Source organism: Lynx canadensis, chromosome D3, assembly GCF_007474595.2.
Source record: "Lynx canadensis isolate LIC74 chromosome D3, mLynCan4.pri.v2, whole genome shotgun sequence".
Lineage (NCBI taxonomy): Eukaryota > Metazoa > Chordata > Mammalia > Carnivora > Felidae > Lynx > Lynx canadensis.
Genome location: NC_044314.2, coordinates 18,988,381 through 19,010,508, shown reverse-complemented (window position 1 = coordinate 19,010,508; position 22,128 = coordinate 18,988,381). Strand labels below are relative to the sequence as shown.

Genomic DNA, 22,128 nt, shown 5'->3' with positions numbered 1-22,128 from the left:
AATGATTGAAATCTTAGAGTATGTTCTCTTACAAAAACAGAATTAAATTAAAAATCAACAAAAGCAAGATAATTAGAAAATCCCCAAATATTTGTAAATTAGGCAATATAATTCTAAATTACCCTAAGTGAATCAAAGAATAAATTATAAGAGAATTTTCAAATATTTTGAATTGAATTACAATAAAAAAAATAAAAATTTTGGTATTCACCTGAAGCACAGCTTAGCAGGAAGTTTATAATTTTAAATGCTTATATTAGAAAAGAAAATTTATGATCAAAGTTTTTATATTAACGGTAGACAAAAGGAGCAAATTAAACACAAATTAAGTAGATATAAGGAAATAATAAAGAGAAGTGTATAAAGAAATAAAATTTAAAAAATAACAAAGCCAAAATTCATTCTTGGTAAGATTAATAAAATGTATAACCCCAATGCAATATGGTTTTACAAAAAAGAGAGAAAGAAAAAAAATTACCAATAATGGAAATGCAAAAGGTCTACACAGATCTTTCAGGCATTGTAGGGTAACAAGGGGATATTAAGAAAAACTTTATTTTACTAAATATGACAACTTAAATGAAAAATAAATTCCTTGGAATAAAATTTACCAAAGTGGACACAGAGTGATATAGAAAAGCTCAATAATTCTAGTATCTATCGAATAAATATTTAAAAATATTCCACTAGGGGCTCAGTTGACTTTTGATTTCAGTTCAGGTCATGATCCCTGGGTAGTGGACTTGAGCCCTATGCCGAGGTCTGTGCTGAAGGTAGAGCCTACTTCAGATACTCTCTTTCTCTCCCTCTGCCCCTCTCACCCATGCACTCTCTTTTTCTCTCTAAAATTAAATTAAAAAAAAAAAAAATATATATATATATATATATATATATATTCCACAAAAAACTAGTGAGTTCTGCACATTTAAACAATAACCAGCATAATCCTGATATTAGAAACTGACAAAGAAATTATAACATAAGAAGAGTAAAAAAAAAAATCCTTCACAAGTATAGACACAAAAAAGCCTCAGCAAACTAATTTAGTTAATTTAATCCAGCAACATATGAAAATAATAATACATCAGGACTAAGTGCAGTTAATCCAAGAAAAGCAAGGTCGGTTTAACATTTGAAAATCTATTTATATTATTCACCATATTAAAATAATAAAGAAGGACACATGCATAATCATCTCAGTAATGCAGAAAAAGTACTTGGCAAAATCTATCACCCATTCGTGATATTTTTAAATTCAAGCAAATAAGAAATAGAAAGGAACTTCACCAAGTTAATAATGGACATTGTTCAAAAATCTGCAACTAATACTAATGGTGAACACTAAATGCTATCCTCCTAAGATCAAGAATTTAAGCAAGGATGTTTACTCACTAATTCTATTCAACATTATACTAAAATCCCTAGGCCATGCAATAAAGCAAAAAAAGGAAAGATATAAAGTCTAGAAAGGAATAATTGAAACTGTCTCTATTTGCATATGATGATTGTTTACATAGAAAATCACAAGAAATCCATTAAAAAACTACTAGAACCCATAAAGAGTTCATGAAAGTGCCAACACTAGTGGGTCAATATACAAAAATTAAGTTTTACTCTATGGTAGTAACAAACAATTGGAAAATAAAATGTTTAAAAATCCATCTGCAATAATGTCAAAAACATCAAATAGCTGTCAGTAAATCTAGTAATGAAAGAAGGGCTTCCATATGGAAAACTATAAAGTTTTGGCTTGAGAAATTAAAGAGGATCTAAATAAATGGAGATATTGTATGTGTGTGTGTGCGTATATATACGTGTGTATATATATATATATATATATATATATATATATATATATATGTATACTGTTCATAGATTGGAAGACTTAATATTGTTAAGATGTTACATTCAATGAAATCTAAATTGATGAACTGATTCTGAAGTGAAAATGCAAAGAATCCAGAATAACAGCAACAAAAAATCTTGATTAAGAAGAAAGTTGGATTAGGGCACCTGGGTGGCTCAGTCAGTTAAGCACCCAACTCTTGGTTTCAGCTCAGGGTCATGATCTCATGGTTCGTGAGTCCGAGCCCTGCATTGGGCTCTGCACTGCCAGCCGCAGAGTCTGCTTGGGATTCTGTCTCCTTCTCTTTGTGCCCTCCCCCACTGTCTGTCTGTCTGTCTGTCTCTCTCAAAAATAAATAAACATTAAAAATAAAAGAAGAAAGTTGGATGAATTATATTATCTGACTTCAAGATACACTACAAAGCTCAAGTAATCAAGACAATGTACTAGTCACATAACAGTAGACAAACACATCTATGGAATAGAATGGAGAGTCCAGAAATAGGCTTATACAGTTCATTATTTTCAACAAGCATGATAGAATTATATGTCCGTAGAAACAGCTAATTCCTGAAATGCCATACATATATTAAAGTCCCAGTAACAACTGCAGTAGGGTACTCTGAAAAGCAAGTTGTTGGACCAGAATTTTTAGCATTTCCCAAATTCAATGGATTCCATATTTGATAAGCAACAAAGCAAAAGCTTCCTCTTACATTGTGGATTAAGAATTCTTAAGTTCCAGGGGAAAAAAAAAAAAAAAACCTGTTTTAAGAAAACCAAAACGTGAACATCCAAATATCCTCCCCTTGCAGTTGCTAGCCTCAGTCAAAACTCAGATGAAGTGATGGGGCGCCTGGGTGGCTCAGTCGGTTAAGCGTCCGACTTCAGCTCAGGTCACGATCTCGCGGTCCGTGAGTTCGAGCCCCGCGTTGGGCTCTGGGCTGATGGCTCAGAGCCTGGAGCCTGCTTCCGATTCTGTGTCTCCCTCTCTCTCTGCCCCTCCCCCGTTCATGCTCTGTCTCTCTCTCTGTCTCAAAAATAAATAAAACGTTAAAAAAAAAATTAAAAAAAAAAAAAAACTCAGATGAAGTGACACCAACTCACCTTACCTTTTAATGGACACCAATTTAACTTCTGCACAAGCCTATCCCAGTGGTTTGACCTGGACTATCCACTTGTGCCCAGGCTCCCTGCCATTGTCCGTTTTGAGTTAGATACTCACTCATCTTTATTACTTTTTTAGCATTTTTTAATGTTTATTTATTTTTGAAGGAGAGAGACACAGAGCATGAGGGGGGAGAGGTGGAGGGAGAAGGAGACACAGAATCCGAAGCAAGCTCCAAGCTCTGAGCTGTCAGCACAGAGCCCGACAAGGGGCTCGAACCCACAAACTGTGAGATCATGACCTGAGCCAAAATCAGACACTGAACTGACTGAGCTACCCAGGTGCCCCTAAATACTCGTCTTTAAACTGAAAAAGTTACATGCAGTTAAAGCTGAACTCATGCAGAAGCATTCCTAATACCGTCAGTGTGCTGACTCCTTTGAGAGAATTCTGTGGCCAGGGAAATAAATGAAACAGCAACACTATTTTTACTATCCTTGGTCTGTAAGGTCAGTCAGGGAGACTACAAGGATCTAGTGAAGAAATTCTATATTACTCAAAAACTCAGAACAGTGATTTTAACAACGGATGCATTCAATACTACCCTATAAAATTACAAGCCTTAATTACTAAGAAACCTAAATGACCCATCCAGGAGTCTGACAGAGGAATTATCTCTGTGAAATAAGGAACTTTTAAGAGAATGAAAGTAGTCATGAAATAACATTCTAGAATGACAGCTGGGACAAAATTTACAATTACAAACAAAACAGGAAAAAAGGCACCTGATTATAAGAACTAAAGCCTTTAATGACAACTTCAAAGCGGTGTTTCATACTCTCTTATGGAATGTTGCCATCAATCACTACGTCTTGCTAATTATCATGTAAAACTGTGTTCAATGGTAGACTATGAAAGCTTCTAAATTTCTTTGCCAGAAGGGTTTCAGAATCGTCCTGTCTGCTGACTCCCCCTTCAACCATAAGATTATTAATATAATCAACGGTTCTAATAATTAAGCGCTACAAAGATTGTTTCCACAACTTAATGGGTTGACAATTGGATAGGTCTACCAATTTCTATATTTCTACATATAACGATGACTTACTCCCTCTTGAATTCATTTAACACCGTTTTACTGACTCCTCCTGTGATCCCTTCTACATTCCTGATGAATACTTTGCTTTTCAGGCTCCTCTTCTAATTCCTTAAGATTTATTCATATTCCCTAGTATTTGCCACTTTTCTTCTTCCCCTTTACATTCTCTCTAGATACTCCCATTCATATACCTATTTTCATTTTCATCACCTAAATGACTCCTAGTTCCCGATCTCTAGCCCTAGGCTCTAAAACCACATTCCTGCCTGTGAACCTACGAGACATCTCCACCAGAAAGCCGAAAAAGCATTTCAGATATATTGCTACGGCAAAAGCCATATTCATTTCCCCTCCAAACTTGCTGCTTTTCCTCAGAACCAGTACTTCTGCATCCAGTTGTAAACGTGACCCACCTGTCAGTGTGGGCTCCTCTCTCTACTACCTTCCTCCTCCCATAAACTAAGAACAGTCTGATCTCTTTGACAGGACAATAGGAGCTTCTGGTCATGGTCTCTACTTGGCTCTTCCAGCAAGATGGCACATAAATCGTGTGCATTCTACCAAATATGCATTTTTCCTTTACTACTGTGAGATTCTCTTCCTTACCTTACTCTGAAGATTCCTAGTCTCTCAGACCTCAAGCATCTCTCTTCTTGGATCCTGAGAATTTGTTCACTGTTGTTTACTGGTGACAGAGATCAAAGTGACTGGTCTGGTAATAGGGAAAAATCCTTGCATGACTGCTTCTAAGTTAGTAGAGCAAATGAGACTACAAATAACTACAATGTTGCTTGCTAAGTACCAGGACGAAATAACCACAGGATGGTATGGCAGCAAAGGAGGCATACAATCATTGTGTTACCACTATCAGTTTTGCTTCGACTGAGCCTCCTAGATAAGCAGAAGTTCATCAGGTGGACCAGTTAGGTCAGAGAAAGGCATTAGATACCAAGGTACATTCTCATAACTGCTAGTGCCGTGCAGCAGATGGAAATGAAGAGGTGAGGTAGAAGGCTGAGAGATCACATTATGAAGATCTCAAAAAGGAAAGGTAACTAGCAGCCATATGGAGGACACCTTACAGAGGCCAGCTCAGAGGCCAGGAAACAATTAGGAGGCCTCTGCATTATGCCTCCCAAGAAATGACAGCCTTTACAAAGTAGTGGCAGTGAGACAGGACAGTTGGGTACCGAAGGAACACTCACCCTCGCTGGAGATACAAAGTAACACGCATCTCATCTTCATAGCCCGCCTAAGAAGTAATGTTCCCACTTTTACACAGGAGGACCTGAAACTCCTAGTATGTTACATGTTCAAGGTGACACAGCTCACAAGTAGGGGAGGCAGAGATTCAAACTCCAAGGATCCTGTTCCAAAGTAGCATAACGGGCCGGTAGCTCAAATGCATGTCCAAGCATAAATCAACAAATCACATTTTCACAACTAGTTCTCTATTCAACCTACCAGATTTAATTCCTAAATAAACTCCCTCTTCCCACAGAGAAGCATAGCAAGTGTAGAGGAAGGAAATACACTCTAGCAAGCCTAGGGTTACGTATCATAAGATTTTGGTATTATGTATGGTATCTATAATTTTAGTAGTATATCCAAATTCTAAAGTTATTTTATGGATACAATTTAGTTACACATTCTCCCAACTAGTAATTTTGCATGGGTCACAAGGTTTAAAGGTAACTTATTCACCTGTAAAATCTCCACTCGGCCCACTTACAGTGCTGAGCATGTAGAAAACAAAGTATTGATCTAAAAATAAAACAAAGCGAAAATGTTTAAAATGACATCAATACTCTTCCTTAAGCAATATAGGCTTAAATGGGGAATAAAAGATTCAGTATTTTAAAATTCATTTGCCTAACAAACATGCTATATGTATGTTATAGAACATACATGTAGGAAAACTTTGAGAACTGCAGAACACCTCTAGTAACGGTGTTAAAAGCCAAGTGAAAGCAATGTTCCTTCAAGGTTTCCCTTTACTGTTCAGTGAGTGGATTTCTTATTGTTACTTTTCATTCAAAAAAAATTATCTAAGGTTAGAAAAGACCAATTCCGTATATATAATACACACAAAACCCAATATACCAATTTGAAGCCTATAAATGTTAATACAAGCAACAGGGAAGCCCTAAAGTTCTTTCATTTTCTTAATGCTTACAAAGGAGATGGTTCCAACTGCCTAACTTACTCCAGTGCTTTCTTATTTCAGAATTAAAGATTTATTTTAGACATTAAGAGGAACATGAGAAGATCTGCTGAACCATTTTAGGTAAAAAAGCCTCCTACCCTCCATCTCAGGTATATTAACAGCAGCCATAGGGGCGCCTGGGTGGCTCAGTCGGTTGAGCGGCCGACTTTGGCTCAGGTCATGATCTCACAGTTCGTGAGTTCAAGCCCCGTGTCAGGCTTTGTGCTGACAGCTCGGAGCCTGGAGCTGCTTCAGATTCTGTGTCTCCCTCTCTCTCTAGTGCCCCCTCCCCCCGTTTGCGTGCTCTTTCAAAAATGAATGTTAAAAAAGAATTTTTAAATAGCAGCCATAAATAAAGTGCTGAGGCCAAATGTGCAATACTAGCACCCCTGTGAACACTGCCAAAACTACAGTATAGATCCTCGAGTCTTGAGACAAAGATGGAAGACAGGTTTCAATTCACCTGTCAACTCCTACAGATTAAGAAGCTACCTCCAGTACAATGAGACTGGGGGATGCTTTGGCCAAAATAGATCATAAAAGTCCGCCATGGGCACAAGAGTAGGTTACCCTTGATCTCAGCCTTATGCTGCAAGACTCTGTACTCAAAATATTTTTGCTTCTATTATGGATTATTTCATTATTGTTTCAAATCAGATGATGCATCCTGATGTGCAATATAATATGCAAAATCAAGGGAAAAAATTTTTGGGGTGTTTTTGTTTTTTCTGCTATGTCTGACAAAACAAATAATAGACCCAATATTAGGGGCACCTGAGTGGCTCATTTGGTTAAGTGTCTGACTTCGGCTCAGGTCATGATCTCACAGTTCGTGGTTCAAGCCCTGCATCGGACTCTGTGCTGACAGCGCAGAGTGTCCTTGGGATTCTCTCTCTCTCTGCCCCTCCCCCACTCAGGCATTCTCTCTGAAAACAGGTAAATCTTTAAAAAAAAATAATAAACCTAATATTAGTTTTCTAGAAAACACTATCTCAGGGATGGTTTGGGTTAAAATAACTAGCATTACATTTTTCAAATGCTCCTTTTATTCATCTGCAAAATTCAGTGTATATATATGTAATATATATGTATATACGTGTGTGTATACACACACACACACATACTGTTTTAGGAGAAAATAGCATTTCAGCTTGGTGATTTAAGTAATGTCAACTACGTATGTTTATTTGTAAAACTTCCCATAGTGAAATGTTATAGTTACCTACAAACATTCATTTTTCACTATTTACAATTTGAATAATCATGGAATGTTTGTATAATGCAACCAGTTGTTATAGAAGAATCACACAAACAATGTAAATCTGATCCCAATCCTTTACAAATATGAAATTACTTTCACTGGTTTTCAAACTGTCAAGTATAAACAGGATGATGAGGTCAGCAATACTTAAGATGAGGCACTTTAACAATTACCCAAAAAAGTATACAAAATGTCAAACAAAACTTGTTCTTAATCGTATCTCTAATTTCAGACGTGATTAATCTGAGATGCTCTATATTAAGGAATGTTATAAACTTTTATTTCTTGCACTTTCCCTACTCAGCTCAAGGCAATGTAATAACTATGAATACATAAGATATATAGACATTACCACAGACCAGTTAATGTGCTTACATACAAAGGAACTAAACACTATCTAATGACACTGGGGTTTTAGAAAGTGACTGTTTTAACACAAAACTTCTGCATAATTTTTTCATAAACATGTATACATTGGTCTCCCAAAGGCAAAATGCTATCTCAACCATATTTCTAGACAAAAATGCCCTCAAAGGTATTAACTGAATCAAAATTAATAGTCTATGTACTCTCTTCAAACATTTGAATTTTTAATATTCAGAAGTTAAAATTAAAATTTCATTTTAAAAACAGAGAAATTAAAATATTAAATGTACCATACTTTCTAGATTAGTTTTATTACATAAAAAAAGTAGTAACATGTTTTGTTTTGCTAGCCTTTTGTGAAACACATTTCAAACGTATTATTTGGCCAATTCACTTACAACCTTCAATCCCATTCTCTGTATATTAACACACTATCTTTTTTGTAGTTAATAAATACTTGATTAAAAATATTAATTCCTGTTGCTGCATGAACTCACAGTACTGTATTTTCCCCCATGGTCAGATTTCAACATACCTCTATTAGTAAAGAAAATGGCTGACTCAAATTTTTAAAGGTCATCCAGAAGGGATTAAAATCTGTGGTCCCATTAACAGTTTTAGGTGAGAACAGTTAAATCTCATTAAAATTATTTCTAGTAGGTTATACCTTGAGCAATTTCAATGGCTCAGATACCCAAATGTTTAATAAACATGAGTTAGTACTCATTTTACCATACTTAGCTGTTCTAAGTCCATTTATCAAAATCACTTGCTGTGTGTGTACATGAGCACACATGTACTCCTTAATTCCCTAATAAAACAGTCTTGCTCCCCTATAGAAAGAAACTAGCTTTGAATCAATATACTAGCAGACACGTAAGTCCCTTCTAAAATCAGAAGTGTGCCAATTTTCAAATAAATGAAAAGAGAAAATACTTATTTAAAATGACAAAAATTAAGCTTGGCAAAAGTAGTGACTTTTATTTACAACTCCATGTATCAAGATTACAATAAAAACACTAGTGATACCATCCGAACAAAAGCAATGATTTATTGGTAATGGCAATGAAGGGAATATTGACAGTCTCTGGCGAGAATCAAGCAATTATCCAGGAGCTGTAGATCTGATTGCAATATGCTCTTCCAGTGTCTTTTGTACCTTAGTGGCTTTCTCCTTTTTTGCCAACTACCTAGAAAAACAAAAATAACTTTACATGTACATCTTATTCATTTAGAAGTATGTGTTATTTTCAAAATATTACTAACAGGTAATCATCTTTAAAACCTGGTATTAATTTTTGTCCCTCCATTTTATTTTGGCATGCAGTGTATTTTCATTGTTTGAAGCACACTGTGACCATCCCTTTCCTCCCAGCCTCAAGGAATTAAAAATAAAACACATGCAGGCTATTTTGGTTTCCCACACTGTTTAAAGGAAAAGTAATGCAATTTTTCAAAACAAGGTTGACAGTTTAGAGAAGTTAATAAAAGGATGATGCTTTATGAGTGAACTATATTTGGCAACCTATTTTTAGGCAATTAGAAATCAAATGTCGATCACAAAATACTCTAGAATTAAGAGTATGCTAAACTTATGTCTAAATGCCCAAGATGACAGGTTTCTAGACTTTCTCTCAATATGTAGATTTGCAATGAAAACAGATTAAAAATGGCTAGTTTTGCCTAGTTTCTATTTTTAAAAAAACCCTGGCTGCCACAAATGTACTATAAAAAACATAAAGAATAAATCTTGTTTCTGTCAATTATTAGGAAAATTCTCTACTGGAGGGCCTACTTGCTACAAATGTGGAAGCATAAAAATGTAAGAATAAACTAGGTTTCTACCAACAGTGCTAGCAAACAAAACCTCTGTGGGAAAGTTCTACAAGTAAGTTCTAAGCAAATAATTTACTTAAAACCTGAAATTTATCATTAGATAATGTATTCTCATAGCAGAAACGCCACTGAAGAAATGCAATTGCAAGCTATTGAGTATATATTTGTATACAGGATTTCTATGTACATTTATAAGTGTAATTTTCATATTTTAAATTGATTCTGTTCCAAACGGTAGTCTGAATCAAGCAAAATTCATAAAGGTCTTCTGTACATGCCTGGTCTAAAATGGAACATGGCTGGGTCAATGTCATTCATGAGAGAAGATTATAAAAACCCACTTCATTCTCAATCATATGATGTTAAACATGCTCTTTTCCTGACCTTGAAGAAAACCACTTTTATTACTTTAAAAGATCTCCTCTCTGATCTACAAAAACCATGTGTTAGCCTAAAAAGCCATAAAAATGCTAAAGAGACAGTCTCGTAAAAGTATGTGGATAGGAGTAAAAAAAATTCAGGGCCAAGGGGAGCCTTCTTAAGAAAGAAGGGGAGCTGGCACTATCTGTATCACAAATGAATTTAAGCATATAAACACTGAAAGCATTATTGATCATCATTATCACTGGGGAACACACAAAACACAGAGCTATTAGATTAAGCAAAAGAAAACAAAAACAACTAATATTAAAAATTAAAATTTTAGCAGATGTGATACAGTGGAAGACACAAATCTGCATACTGTTTCACAGGTTGATAACTCTCAACTTGCCAATGTGTATTCTCTGTAAAAAAGAAGAAATTCAGCATTCCAATATGGATTTTCTCACCCCAAAACATAAAGAAGCTCTTTTATTCATTTTTAAGTGTTTATATTACACCTCAAACAATAGTCTAGGTACATCAAAATTAGGTGTCGAAAATATTTATTCAGTAAAGAGTCCATTGATCTTCTACGTGAATAGTTTAACCCAGCCTAACATTCAGTCCGTCTTTCAACGCCTTGAGCTTACTTGGGTTGGCAAAGCAGAGAACGTGCCCATAATTACCCAGCAAAAAGCCTTTGGGGCTACAGTTCCATTGGGTAAAGACAAGCAACCTATTATACTAATCAATATATTACGCTAGTACTAGTATAAAAGAAACATATGAAACTATTCTTATTTGATTTTCAAAATGATTCTACAGTTCCCAAAAAATAAAATTTAAACCTTAGATTGGATTAAAAAAACCAACTACTAGTTAAGTCTGAAAGCATTACTAACAACATTTTATTGCAATATTATTTCTCAAAATGTAGTACAAAAATGAAATATGAGACAGGAGAAAGTAAAAAAAGTAAAAGTCAGGGGAGCAACATGGTATAATAACGAAATTAAAGCACCTAGTTGCAAGCCCAAAATAAAAACCAAAACAGAAGGCCAACAGAGCATGCCTAGAATAAGACTTGAAGAAAGAGATGGTTGAGGAAATCTAGGTAACAAGAAGGCTGATCCAGATGATGGAAGCTGTAGAAATCTTGCACCAACAATGGCGAGAACATGGGAAGGGTGAGAGCAGACAGGTGCTATATGGATGAGCAGAGAAGCAAGGAGGGGAGTAGGGTGAGATAAGGTCAATCTTTATATTACTTCATTTTTAAAAATCTTCTGTTTTTAGTTCATTTGAGTTGCATTAAAAAAGCTGAAAAATAAACAGACAGAAATGTTACAAAAATAGCTGATACGGTGAATGGCCAGTTTAGAAGTCTATTTTTATTACAGTGATAGAAAACCTTCTCTGCTTTTCACATGCACCTCATTCCCTAAGAAGCAGAAGCCCCTTCAATTTTGCTCATTTTGTCCGCTTATATGTTATTACTTTTGTATTAAAATAAAGCAATCCATGTATAGAGCATAGTTTAGTAAAGAAAGTATCTACTTCCAATTAAGATGGCAAGCTTTTCATGCTGCAACACAAAAAATCCATTTACAACAAATAGCCCAAGTGTATATTATAATGTGTGTACAATGCCTATAATAGCCAAAAACAGACAAGTGGGAGATGTGTGCTAGTCTACAATATCCTACAAGTATAACCTTTAAAGTTGTAATAACATGCAAGGTGGTCTAAGATTTCTATCCAACATCCAAGATTCATCAGTATTACCTTAGCTTCTGTCATCTTAGGGACATAAGGAGAAGATCAATGACACTCTGAAAACTAAAATTATCTAGAAACAACTCACACAACATAAAAATGTAAACTGAAAATGCAAAACAATTCTATTTTATCATTCTTTAAACCATTTTATGTAGCTCTTTTCACTACACAAAGTATCAAAACGTTCCTCTCTGTTCTGATAAAAATACATGCCAAATCTATTTTGAAATTTTAAATTCTAATTACTATATGTAATCCCTTTGAAATTCAGACTGCCTAAACAAAGTCCTGCACCTTTCCATTTTCATGCCCAAATTCTTATTTTCCATTCTCCCTGGAGTGCCCACTGCTATCTTTTCCTCTATCCATATCTACTCCCAGTTTAGTTCAAGACCCTCTTCCTCCACAAAACATTCTCATTCCTTTCCTACACATTTCTTGGGAAAGAGGAAGTATCACTGGCTAGGAAAGTATGAGAATATTCTGTACAGGAAGAGACTTGAACTTAAGCTTTGATTAATTTTGATTAACTTTTCAAATGTTTGTGCATTCTCCTTTAAGAATATAAACTCGCTATGACAGGGACTATGATCACACGTGGAGTAGTACTACATGGACCACAAGTACTATACCATGTATCTACCATTTCCTTTTCTAGAAACAGAAGTCACTTGCAATTTTTAGTAAGCGACTCATCAAGACAAAATCTAAAATGGCCAAATTTTATTGCAATTTTCCTACATTGATATTGTCCTAGCATCATGCCAAAAGCACTGAAATATTAGCTTACTTTTGAGGAACAATTCAGTGAATGACACAAGTCTCATTCAGAAACTATTAAAAGGAAATGTAATGTAATATTAACATACATAAATAAGAAAATCGTTCAACCAATTCAAATTTATCAAACATTAAAAGCAAGGGACAAACACCAAGAAAGGAGTCCATGACAGTATTAAATTATTCTCGAAGCAGTTCTCAGTGCAATCTAGGCTGATGGTCCCCGAGACCCTTCCAGGAAGTGTTCAAAGTCAAAACTATTTTCAAAATAATGCTAAATTGTTATTTGCCTTCTTAACTCTCATTGTGTTACAAGTGTACAATGGAGTTTTCCAGAGGCTACATGACCTGTCATGGCAAACCTGACTAAATGGAGAAATAGGCAGAGAATGAGAGGGGTCTATGAAGCCAGATGATAAAAAATTTGTAAAGCAGAAAACAATGCTCTTCTTGCTAAATTGGTTTTTATTTTGGAAAATATGTAACTTAAAAATATTATATGTGTTAACACATAATGAGTTTATTATTTATAAATAAATAATTTTTAAATTTCTCAGTTTCAGTTTCTTAAAGGGTAAATATTAGATAGATATAGCCTACATTAACAAAAGCTCTTTCTGGTCCTCAATAATACTTACTAGTGTAAAAGGGTCCTGACACCAAAAAGTTTGAGAACTACTGCTCTACAGTAACGTTAAATAAGGCTATAAGGTATTTAGCTAAATGAACACATAGCCAAATTACGTAACAAACACAAATACTCTCAAGCAAGAAAAATCTAACACTTTGCTATCCTAAAGACAGTCCAAAACATGTGGTCTGGTAAGTCAAAAGAGAGAGACAGAGAGGAACCAGGCTAGAAGGCATAGGAGAGGGAGGATATTAGGAAAGGGAGGATGTTAAAACCAAACAAGTGGAGACAGATTCTTAGATGGACAACTATTAATGCACATTAGAAAACTTGACTGAAGGGCAGGCTGGTAAGAAGATGGTCAAGATGGAGCAGTGGTTGCTTACAGAAAAAAATAGAAATCAAATAGCATGAGCTGAGGTGAAAAGCAGGGAACCTGAACTGAATTAATGGTATGAGGAAATAATATGGCTTAGAGTAGATCTTACGAAGGAATTAAGCTAAAAACAAACTATGCAAGGCAGTTAAAGCCAAATCCAATGGCATTTAATCCAAACAGGCAAAGTAACAAAGCAGGCAGCCAAAATGTCTTTGGTGCTCACACATTTTCCCAGTACAGCATATCTCATATCATAAAAATGTAGATGTTTAATCTCTGCTTCTTCTGACCTGTGTCATTACACATATGTCAAACATCTGACATGACAAGTCTAAGTACATAATTGTCCTACAGCTCCCAAAAGTTAATTATGTTAGGAGACAGGAAGATATAGTAGTCGAAAATGACCAGTTAAAAGATCTATGGTCAAGGTTATCAATTTTGTAAAAACAGCATACAATTTTATTAAGCTTATCCACAATTACACAGTTTCATGAATTTTTCTGTAACTGAATTAAATTAGATCTGTAGATCCCATCAAAAAGAATAAGAGTTTTCAGGGTGCCCCATGGCTTCAAGTCCCCAAACAGGAGTTGAAATCGTTCAGCAGAATACCTCTTCCTCCAGGCACTGGCAGCCCTGGGGAAACCTCCTGTCATATAACGACCTCCTTACACTCACTTCCCGTTCTAGATGGCTGCCAAGGATCCATCGGAAACACAGTGATACCTCCATGTCCTGTGCTGCTGCACTTAATCTGTGTACTGCTACTGGGTTCTGTTCTGATCAAGCTCTCGGTGGCACTGCCCTGATCTGTGGTTGTAAGATCTTAGGAGTCACCCTAAGGAAGCAAGTAGCAGCAGTTCCACGAATGTACAAAATGTTCTCATTCCTAAGAGTCCCATACATGTTACAAATTCTTTGCAAACCTTAGGACTGCGTTCACAAAATAAAACAAAAACATACACACATACATACATATACAATCTGCCTGTTCACTGAAAATTTATTTGCTTATGCAACGTGGTCTTCAGCACACAGGTTTAAAAGCATCCCAGTGTAGTAAAACTTTTTGATCAAAATTATTCACGTGATTTTAAATGTTTTCATCAGAAACTATATAATCAAAATCTTAATATCAGCAAAATTCTTAAAAATTCACTTATAATAATGATTTTAACTTACTCCTATTTTGACATTTTTCCTAACCACTTTCTATAACCAAGCATTTATTTAGTTTGGTTTAGGTTTAAATTAATTTCCTTTTATTTATCTTTTACTTCATTACAGTTAGGGATCTTACTTAATATGAAGTATGGCTGATACACGATGTTATATTAGATTCAACAGTTCCGTACATTATGCTATGTTCAGGAGATATTTTCACCCTCTTATTTGGATACCATTTACTAATACATACTGTACCAGTAGGACTTAATTTTATTAGAAATATCCTTTAGTTAGATACCAAAAATGTGATTAGGAGAACCTACTGTTCTAGTTTAACCCCAAATATCATGACATGGTATGATTTTGATCTTAATGAAATTATTTCTTTAAAATTATATTTTTACTTTCCCTAAATACCAATTAAATAAACTTACTCGTTTGAAGTCATTCATATTTGTTGCCTGGACTGGTGTACCAATAAAAGTAAAATATGAAATTCTTGTTGTTTCCTCTTCACCTTGATTGGACTGAACAAATATCTACCCCCAAACAAAAAAAAAAAAAAAGATTTTTTATATTAATGATTGTAATCCTTTTTTCATATACATGCTTTAAATTTAACTGGTTTTGTTAGATTATTAATAAAAATTCCTCCCACTCTTGGAAGAACTAATCCAAACTACACTTAGACTACTACTCCTATGGGACTATGAATTCCACTGTTTGCCCTGCTAGCCTCACCTTCTCCAGGATGTCACAGCAAGACACCTACATATAGAAGTTCCTGATAAGTTAGTGTCATGGTGTGGAGGAGTCACACTTAAACTCTTTAGAGAATGTTGAAAGAGTATGAAATTCATTACAGAGGACAGACTGCTGTTGAAATTTTATGAAAATTAGTTTCTGACTGAGGAAAGTCTCTGCAGCTATTTTCTGATACTCATCCATTCATTCTATTTCCTAAAATATTAAAAGAAAAAATATTGGAAATCTGCTCCTAAAATTACACTATATTATAGCCTGCATATTTTATTAAGCTTGACTCTTTACATTTTTTAATTAATTTATTTGAGAGAGAGAGAGAGCGAGAGAGAGAGCAAGGGAGGGGCAGAGAGAGAGGGAAATCCCAAGCAGGCTCCGTGCTGTCAGCACAGAGCCCGACACGGGGCTCAAACTCACGAATCGTGAGATCATGACATGGGCCAAAATCCAGAGTTGGCTGCTTAACCAACTGAGCCACCAGGCACCCCGACTCTTTATATTTTCTATTTAAAAACTCCCTTCAGCATGATAGTAGACAGCAGCTTTACTCACAGATCCTTTTTCAACTTTTTCAATATATTGGATTTTCTTTGTGTGTGTGTGTGTTTGAATGGCTAAGCTGGAGTTTGTCTTTTTTTTCTAAATATAACTTATTGTCAAGTTATCTAACATACAGTGTACACCGTGTGCTCTTTGTTTCAGGAATAGATTCCCATGATTCATTGCTTACATACAACACCAGTGCTCATCCCAATAAGTGCCCTCCCTCAATGCCCATCACTGCCACTCATTTTCCCCTCTCTCCTCACCACCCCCATCAACCCTCAGTCTGTTCTCCATATTTAAGAGTTTTTTATTTGCCTCCCTCTGTTTGAAATTATTTTCTCCCCTTCCTTTCCCCATGGTCTTCTGTTAAGTTTCTCAAATTCCACATGAGTGAAAACATGGTAACTTTCTCTGACGTATTTCACTTAGCATAATACCCTCCAGTTCCATCCACGTTGTTGCAAATGAAGATTTCATTCTTTCTCATTGCCAAGTAGTATTTTTTTTAAAAAACACATTACTCTAGATGCTGTCTACTTAAGAATATTGCCTCTCTAGGTGCACCTAGGTGGCTCAGGCAATTTAGCATCTGACTCTTGATTTCGGCTCATCATGACCTCACGGTTCATGGAGACTGAGCCCCGTGTCGGTCTCTGTGCTAACAGCACAGAGCCTGCTTAGGATTCTCTCCCCACCCCCCTTTCTGCCCTTCCCCTGCTCACACACAGGTGTGGGTTCTCTCTATATATAATAATAAATAAATAAATAAATAAATAAATAAATAAATAAATAAAACATTAAAAAAAGGAAAAGAATTTTGCCTCTCTTGATTTAGACAACATATTTCTTTCATTCTCTGATGCAATTAATCAGTTTTTGGTATTTATAGGCAAGCAGAGATTCATCTCAAACCAAGCTTATCAATTAAAAATTCCAAGACTATAGGGGCGCCTGGGTGGCTCAGTTGGTTGAGCATCTGACTTTGACTCAGGTCATGAGCTCAACTGAATGAGTTTGAGCCCCACATCAGGCTCTGTGCTGTCTGTGCAGAGCCTGCTTCGAGTCCTCTGTCGCCCTCTCTCTGCCCTTCCCCCACTTGTGTTCTCTCTCAAAAACAAATAAATGTTTAAAAAAAAAATCCCAAGACTATAATAGGTAAACTATTAAACCAGCTCTCCATTTACTTGTAATGCTCTTTGAATCTTATAAGGCACAACAGTTCATATTCACTGCTTTTAAAACTCATCTTACTTTAGCCTTTCCAATCAAAACTGTCATTTTGATTTCAATTTCATCACCAAAAAACTGATAGGCATGTCTGATTGAGATAGGACACAGTACATAAAGACTTGAGCCTATCACAAGATAACTACGTGTAGCGATTCTCAATGACAGAGATTAGGTCGGGATGTTTGGGTTGAAAGGGCTTTTCCAATAAACAAATGCCTCCCTTCTATCACTAAATAAAGCAACAGGTACTGTATTAATGGTACAAACGTAGGTCAGGAAAATACCTGATAACCAATATTCTAGTTTAATATAATCATTTTCTTTGATTTCATTTGGATAAAATATTCCAAATATTGAAATCTCAATGATAATCCTTCCTTCATCTTACTACTAAGAACATTCTGTGAAAGTCCAGTGAAAACCTCCTAAAATGAACACATTATAGCATTCTTCTAATTTACAAAAACCAGAATCATTTCATTAAATCAAGAAAATTACATTAATTTGGCCCGACTTGCTCTCAGTGACTCTGTGCTGGTTCCCACTGTTTTTATAGGGATTCATTCCACTATTCTCCTTTAACCCTCCTACTCCCTGCTCTGAAAGACTGGGCTGGGAGGGAGAAGGAGGTGGTTGGGAGAACATATGCTGGGTTTCGTTACAATAATTCACAAAAGCAATTAATAACTGCTAAGAAGCAGTTGACTTAATGTAAATTAAGGTAATGTAAAAGTATCTTTTTAAAAAATCATCTGTATTGAGATCATGACCACTACACTATTAAAAACTGTATGTTCTAGAAAAGTAAATTGGATTTTACAACTGAATCATCACTCATTATCAGGTATGAAAGATTATGTACAAATATCTTCAGTTTAAGTCTAAATGGTCTATAACAAACTTTTAACAAGAACTGCCAAATATACAAAGTAACTGACATATTCACAAATTAAAAAAAAAAAAAAATCAACCTGTCCTTCCTTTTCAGAACACACAGATAAATTAAAAGAAGAAAATTTAATTAGCTCATTATATTACTCATTTCAAATTTTTTCACTCATTTCAAATCAAGAGGACAAAAAACTACCTTAAAGGATCATTTAGAATCACCCAGGATAGTGAAGATAGCATGAACTGTCACCCAAACACCCATTAAATATAGTTAAAATACTACTTACAGTTACACTGTTAACATTCTGAAATTTAACGTAACGAAGTGGGACAATACCATCTTCTTTAATATCATCCTCTGTTAGTTCCAGAGCTTGAGTTGGTTCACTTCTTTCTGCTTCTTCAAAATCCATAGATCGGGGTAGATTGATAAAAATTTTTACATATTTAGGACCCTGACCTATAAAATGGTAGAATAAAATTAAATGTAAAACCAAACTTGCAATACTTTCTTCGTTTCACCATTACGTTCAGTCTATACAACCAGATACACATTCAAATATAAGCACATACCTACATGCATCTTCAGGAATTTTAAGAAATTCTGAGTATTTTCACATTCTTTTTTTTTTTTTAAATAGACACTTACTAGTGTATTCTTGGCCTGCTAGCCTTATACTAAGAACTGAGAATATTAGATTAAAACACACATGCACATATGCATACACATATACATTCACAGACTTCTTGACCTCAACTATAAAAGACACTCTGTAATAATGCAACACTACTAATGAGGAGACACAGGGAAGGCGGTAAGAGTCTGACAATGCACGCAGGTTAACAAAAAGTTTCATAAAAGGAATTAACATTTGAGCTGGGTCTTGCAGTTGCCAACAATTGGTACATTTGTTATTTAGGAGAAGAGCATTACCAGTGACAACATTTAGCTAAAAGGAAATTAATTCTACAAATTGCCAAATTTCATCTTAGGGATTAAGATGTGCTAAGTGGTTAGATCACATTTAAATAGGATGTCTTAGTCCCTTTAACCTCAGGGTATAATCCAAAACTCATTACTTCGTGGCTAGTTAAGGAATCTTAACATATTCATATTGCTTACTCATCTCTATAGCAACTGCTTTCACAAATACTGAGTATTTCCAGAAGATATAATTTTATTAATGAAAAATACTAATACATAATCATTTAAAATAACAAATGAGAAGGGAATGCTATCTGATAAACAGGGTGCCTACTGTTTCTCCCAATTAAAAAGAACACAGAAAAAAAGTCCTAGTCCCCAAGACTCCCCTCCCCAAAAAATCAATTAAGAACAGGAAAAAGAAGAAGCATAAATAAGGAAAATTCTTCATTTAATAAAAAAAGAAATGCCAAGTCTGTAAAATCATGTTTACAGTATCATAATATATAAAGAAGATGAAACTACTAATAGGTCACAAACAGGAAGATACAGAACCTTAGTTTTATCATCTGTAATAGGAGGAATGTGAAATAAATTTCTCCCAGTTGTGATCCCGAAAAATGGCTACTTCGAAACTGGAGTTTCAGAACAAGAATTGGAAGAGTTCCTTTGTTTTCAGATTAAGAGGGGAACTTAAATTCTAAAATAAAAAATTTTAGAAATAAGGTAAAATTTGTCATTTCATCAGTTCCTAATAATCTTACCTTATTTGCACATTCATTTGTCCCCTTGCTTTGTTCCAGAAACAATTTCACTCTTTCCCAACACAAGGAATATCTACCTCTATTATTTCATTAGTTTTAAAAATGCGCTGACAGATCCACAGAGCAGAAAGTTAAAGGGCTACCCACTACTCACCATTATCTGGCCCTTGAAATTTCATTGAATAAAGCTTAACAGGTTGATTAAATGCCACAGTAATGAGAAGCTGTGAAGAAAATAACAAGTTTTATTTTTAAAAGGGCTCTTGAACACCTTGAATATACACAACAGCTAAGTAGAGTTAAAATGATTAATTCAAAGGCAGAAAATATTTAACTCATTTCACAAAACCAATGTAATATTAAAAAATCAGTAAATTGAAAGTAATTTAATTAGACTGACATTTGAGAAATACAATCATCTATTATTCACATAAGGGAATGATGACAAAATTTAAAGGAATAAACTAAACTAAAAACATGCGAGATCCTTGCTGGCTCAGCGGATCATGTGATTCTTGATTTACGGGTTGTGAGTTCGAGCCCCACCTTGGGTGTAGAGCCTATAAAAAAGGAGGGGGTGGGTAATGCCTAAGATCCTAAGGTCTTGTAACCTGTAAACTGGCAAGCATTTTGCCTTCCAAAAAATTAAACAAAATCCCCAAAGTAAAATAAAATTAAACTATATATTTTAGAATATAAGCTGAACATTTTGTAGGATGGTTTTTCAAGCATGTACCCACATCATCTGATAATATGAAGACACTGCACAGATTATGTGAAGAAACTAGCTCTCAAATGCACTGTACATGATCCAAAACTCAGAAGAATAAGACTTTTAATAGCTCTGTGGTAACCTCCAAACCTCCATCCTAAACTTAATCTGGCTAACTGAATCTAGAAGGCCACATAAGGGAACCAGGATAGGAAACATATCAGGATGCCGATCTCTAAGAAACCATGAGTCATTTGCTCAGTCTTCTTTCCAGCTAAAATTGTGTATGATGTACATATCTCTGCTTCTACCCTAGGAGGAAGATTTTCCTGGCAGGAAGATTTCAGGGAAGCTGTGGTCAGTTCTGCTGATATGCATCATCACATTATATTCAGGGCACCATTTACAAGGAACACAATAGTGAACAATATTCTTAAAGCTGTTCAGTAAGGCAGCTGTAGTGGGAGGCAAGATTGAATTTGGATTTATGATTTCAGGATCATTGTGGTCTGTGTGCCTAAGAAAACACCCAGACCATTTCCTCTGGTTATATAAATACTTTTTATACTTGACCTGTAATAGTGTGTCAAAAAATAATAAACATGACATATTTAGAGACTTGAACCACAGGTGAGGAGGAGATGAGAATGGAAAGCTAGAAACAGATTAAGAATCTTGAATCTCTTCCTGAAAACTGTGAAGAATCATGTAAATCTTTTGAGAAAGAGTGGCATGATCAGATTTCTATTTTAGAAGAATAACTTTTGGGGATTCCTGCATGGCTCAGCCAGTTAAGAGTCTGACTCTAATAATTTTTTTTTATGTTTATTTATTTTTGGGAGACAGAGAGACAGAGTGGGGGAGGGGCACAGAGAGGGGGAGACACAGAATCTGAAGCAGGCTCCAGGCTCTGAGCTGTCAGCACAGAGCCCGAAGCTTGACTCAAACCCACAAAGCACGGGATCAGGACCTGGGCCGAAGTCACTCAACTGACTGAGCCACCCACATGCCCCAAGAGTCTGACTCTTGATTTTTCAGCTCAGGTATTAATCTCAGGGTTGTGAGTTCAAGCCCTGCGTTGGGCTCAACACTGGATGTGAAGCCTACTTTAAAAAAAAAGAAGAAGAACTTTTGTGAACATGTAGAAGATGAACTGGAATGGGGGACAAAGCAGAGACAACAGATTAGAAAGTAAATTAAGGGAGTGCCTGCGTGAGTCACCCAGTTAAGCGTCTGATTCTTGATTTTGGCTGAAGTCATGATTTCACAGTTCATGGGATCGAGCCCCGTGTCGGGCTCTGCACTGACAGCATGGAGCCCGCTTGGGATTCTCCCTCCTTTCTCTCCCTTTCTCTCTCTCTCTGCCCCTCCCCCACTCGTGCATGAGTGCTTTCTCAAAACAAATGAACATTAAAAAAGGAAAGAAAATTAAGGAAAGTAACAGTCAGGATGAAGGTAATGATGGCTTGATCAA

At 35.5% G+C, this 22,128-nt stretch overlaps 1 protein-coding gene across 3 annotated transcripts in view; it reads right to left on the bottom strand.

Moving 5' to 3' along the window:
- Positions 1 to 8,841: 8,841 nt before the first annotated feature.
- The window catches only part of TXNL1 (thioredoxin like 1), a 34,325-nt gene continuing 21,038 nt past the window's right edge, over positions 8,842 to 22,128 (bottom strand). The window contains exons 5-9 of one of the 3 annotated variants that reach the window (XM_030336352.1): positions 20,097 to 20,166; positions 18,541 to 18,713; positions 15,259 to 15,363; positions 10,465 to 10,507; positions 8,842 to 9,076 (exon numbers count right to left, since the gene is read on the bottom strand). In XM_030336352.1, the coding sequence (XP_030192212.1) occupies positions 10,469 to 10,507; positions 15,259 to 15,363; positions 18,541 to 18,713; positions 20,097 to 20,166 (387 nt within the window). In that variant the 3' untranslated portion in view covers positions 8,842 to 9,076; positions 10,465 to 10,468. The other 2 variants (XM_030336353.1, XM_030336354.1) reach the window with 2 other exon arrangements.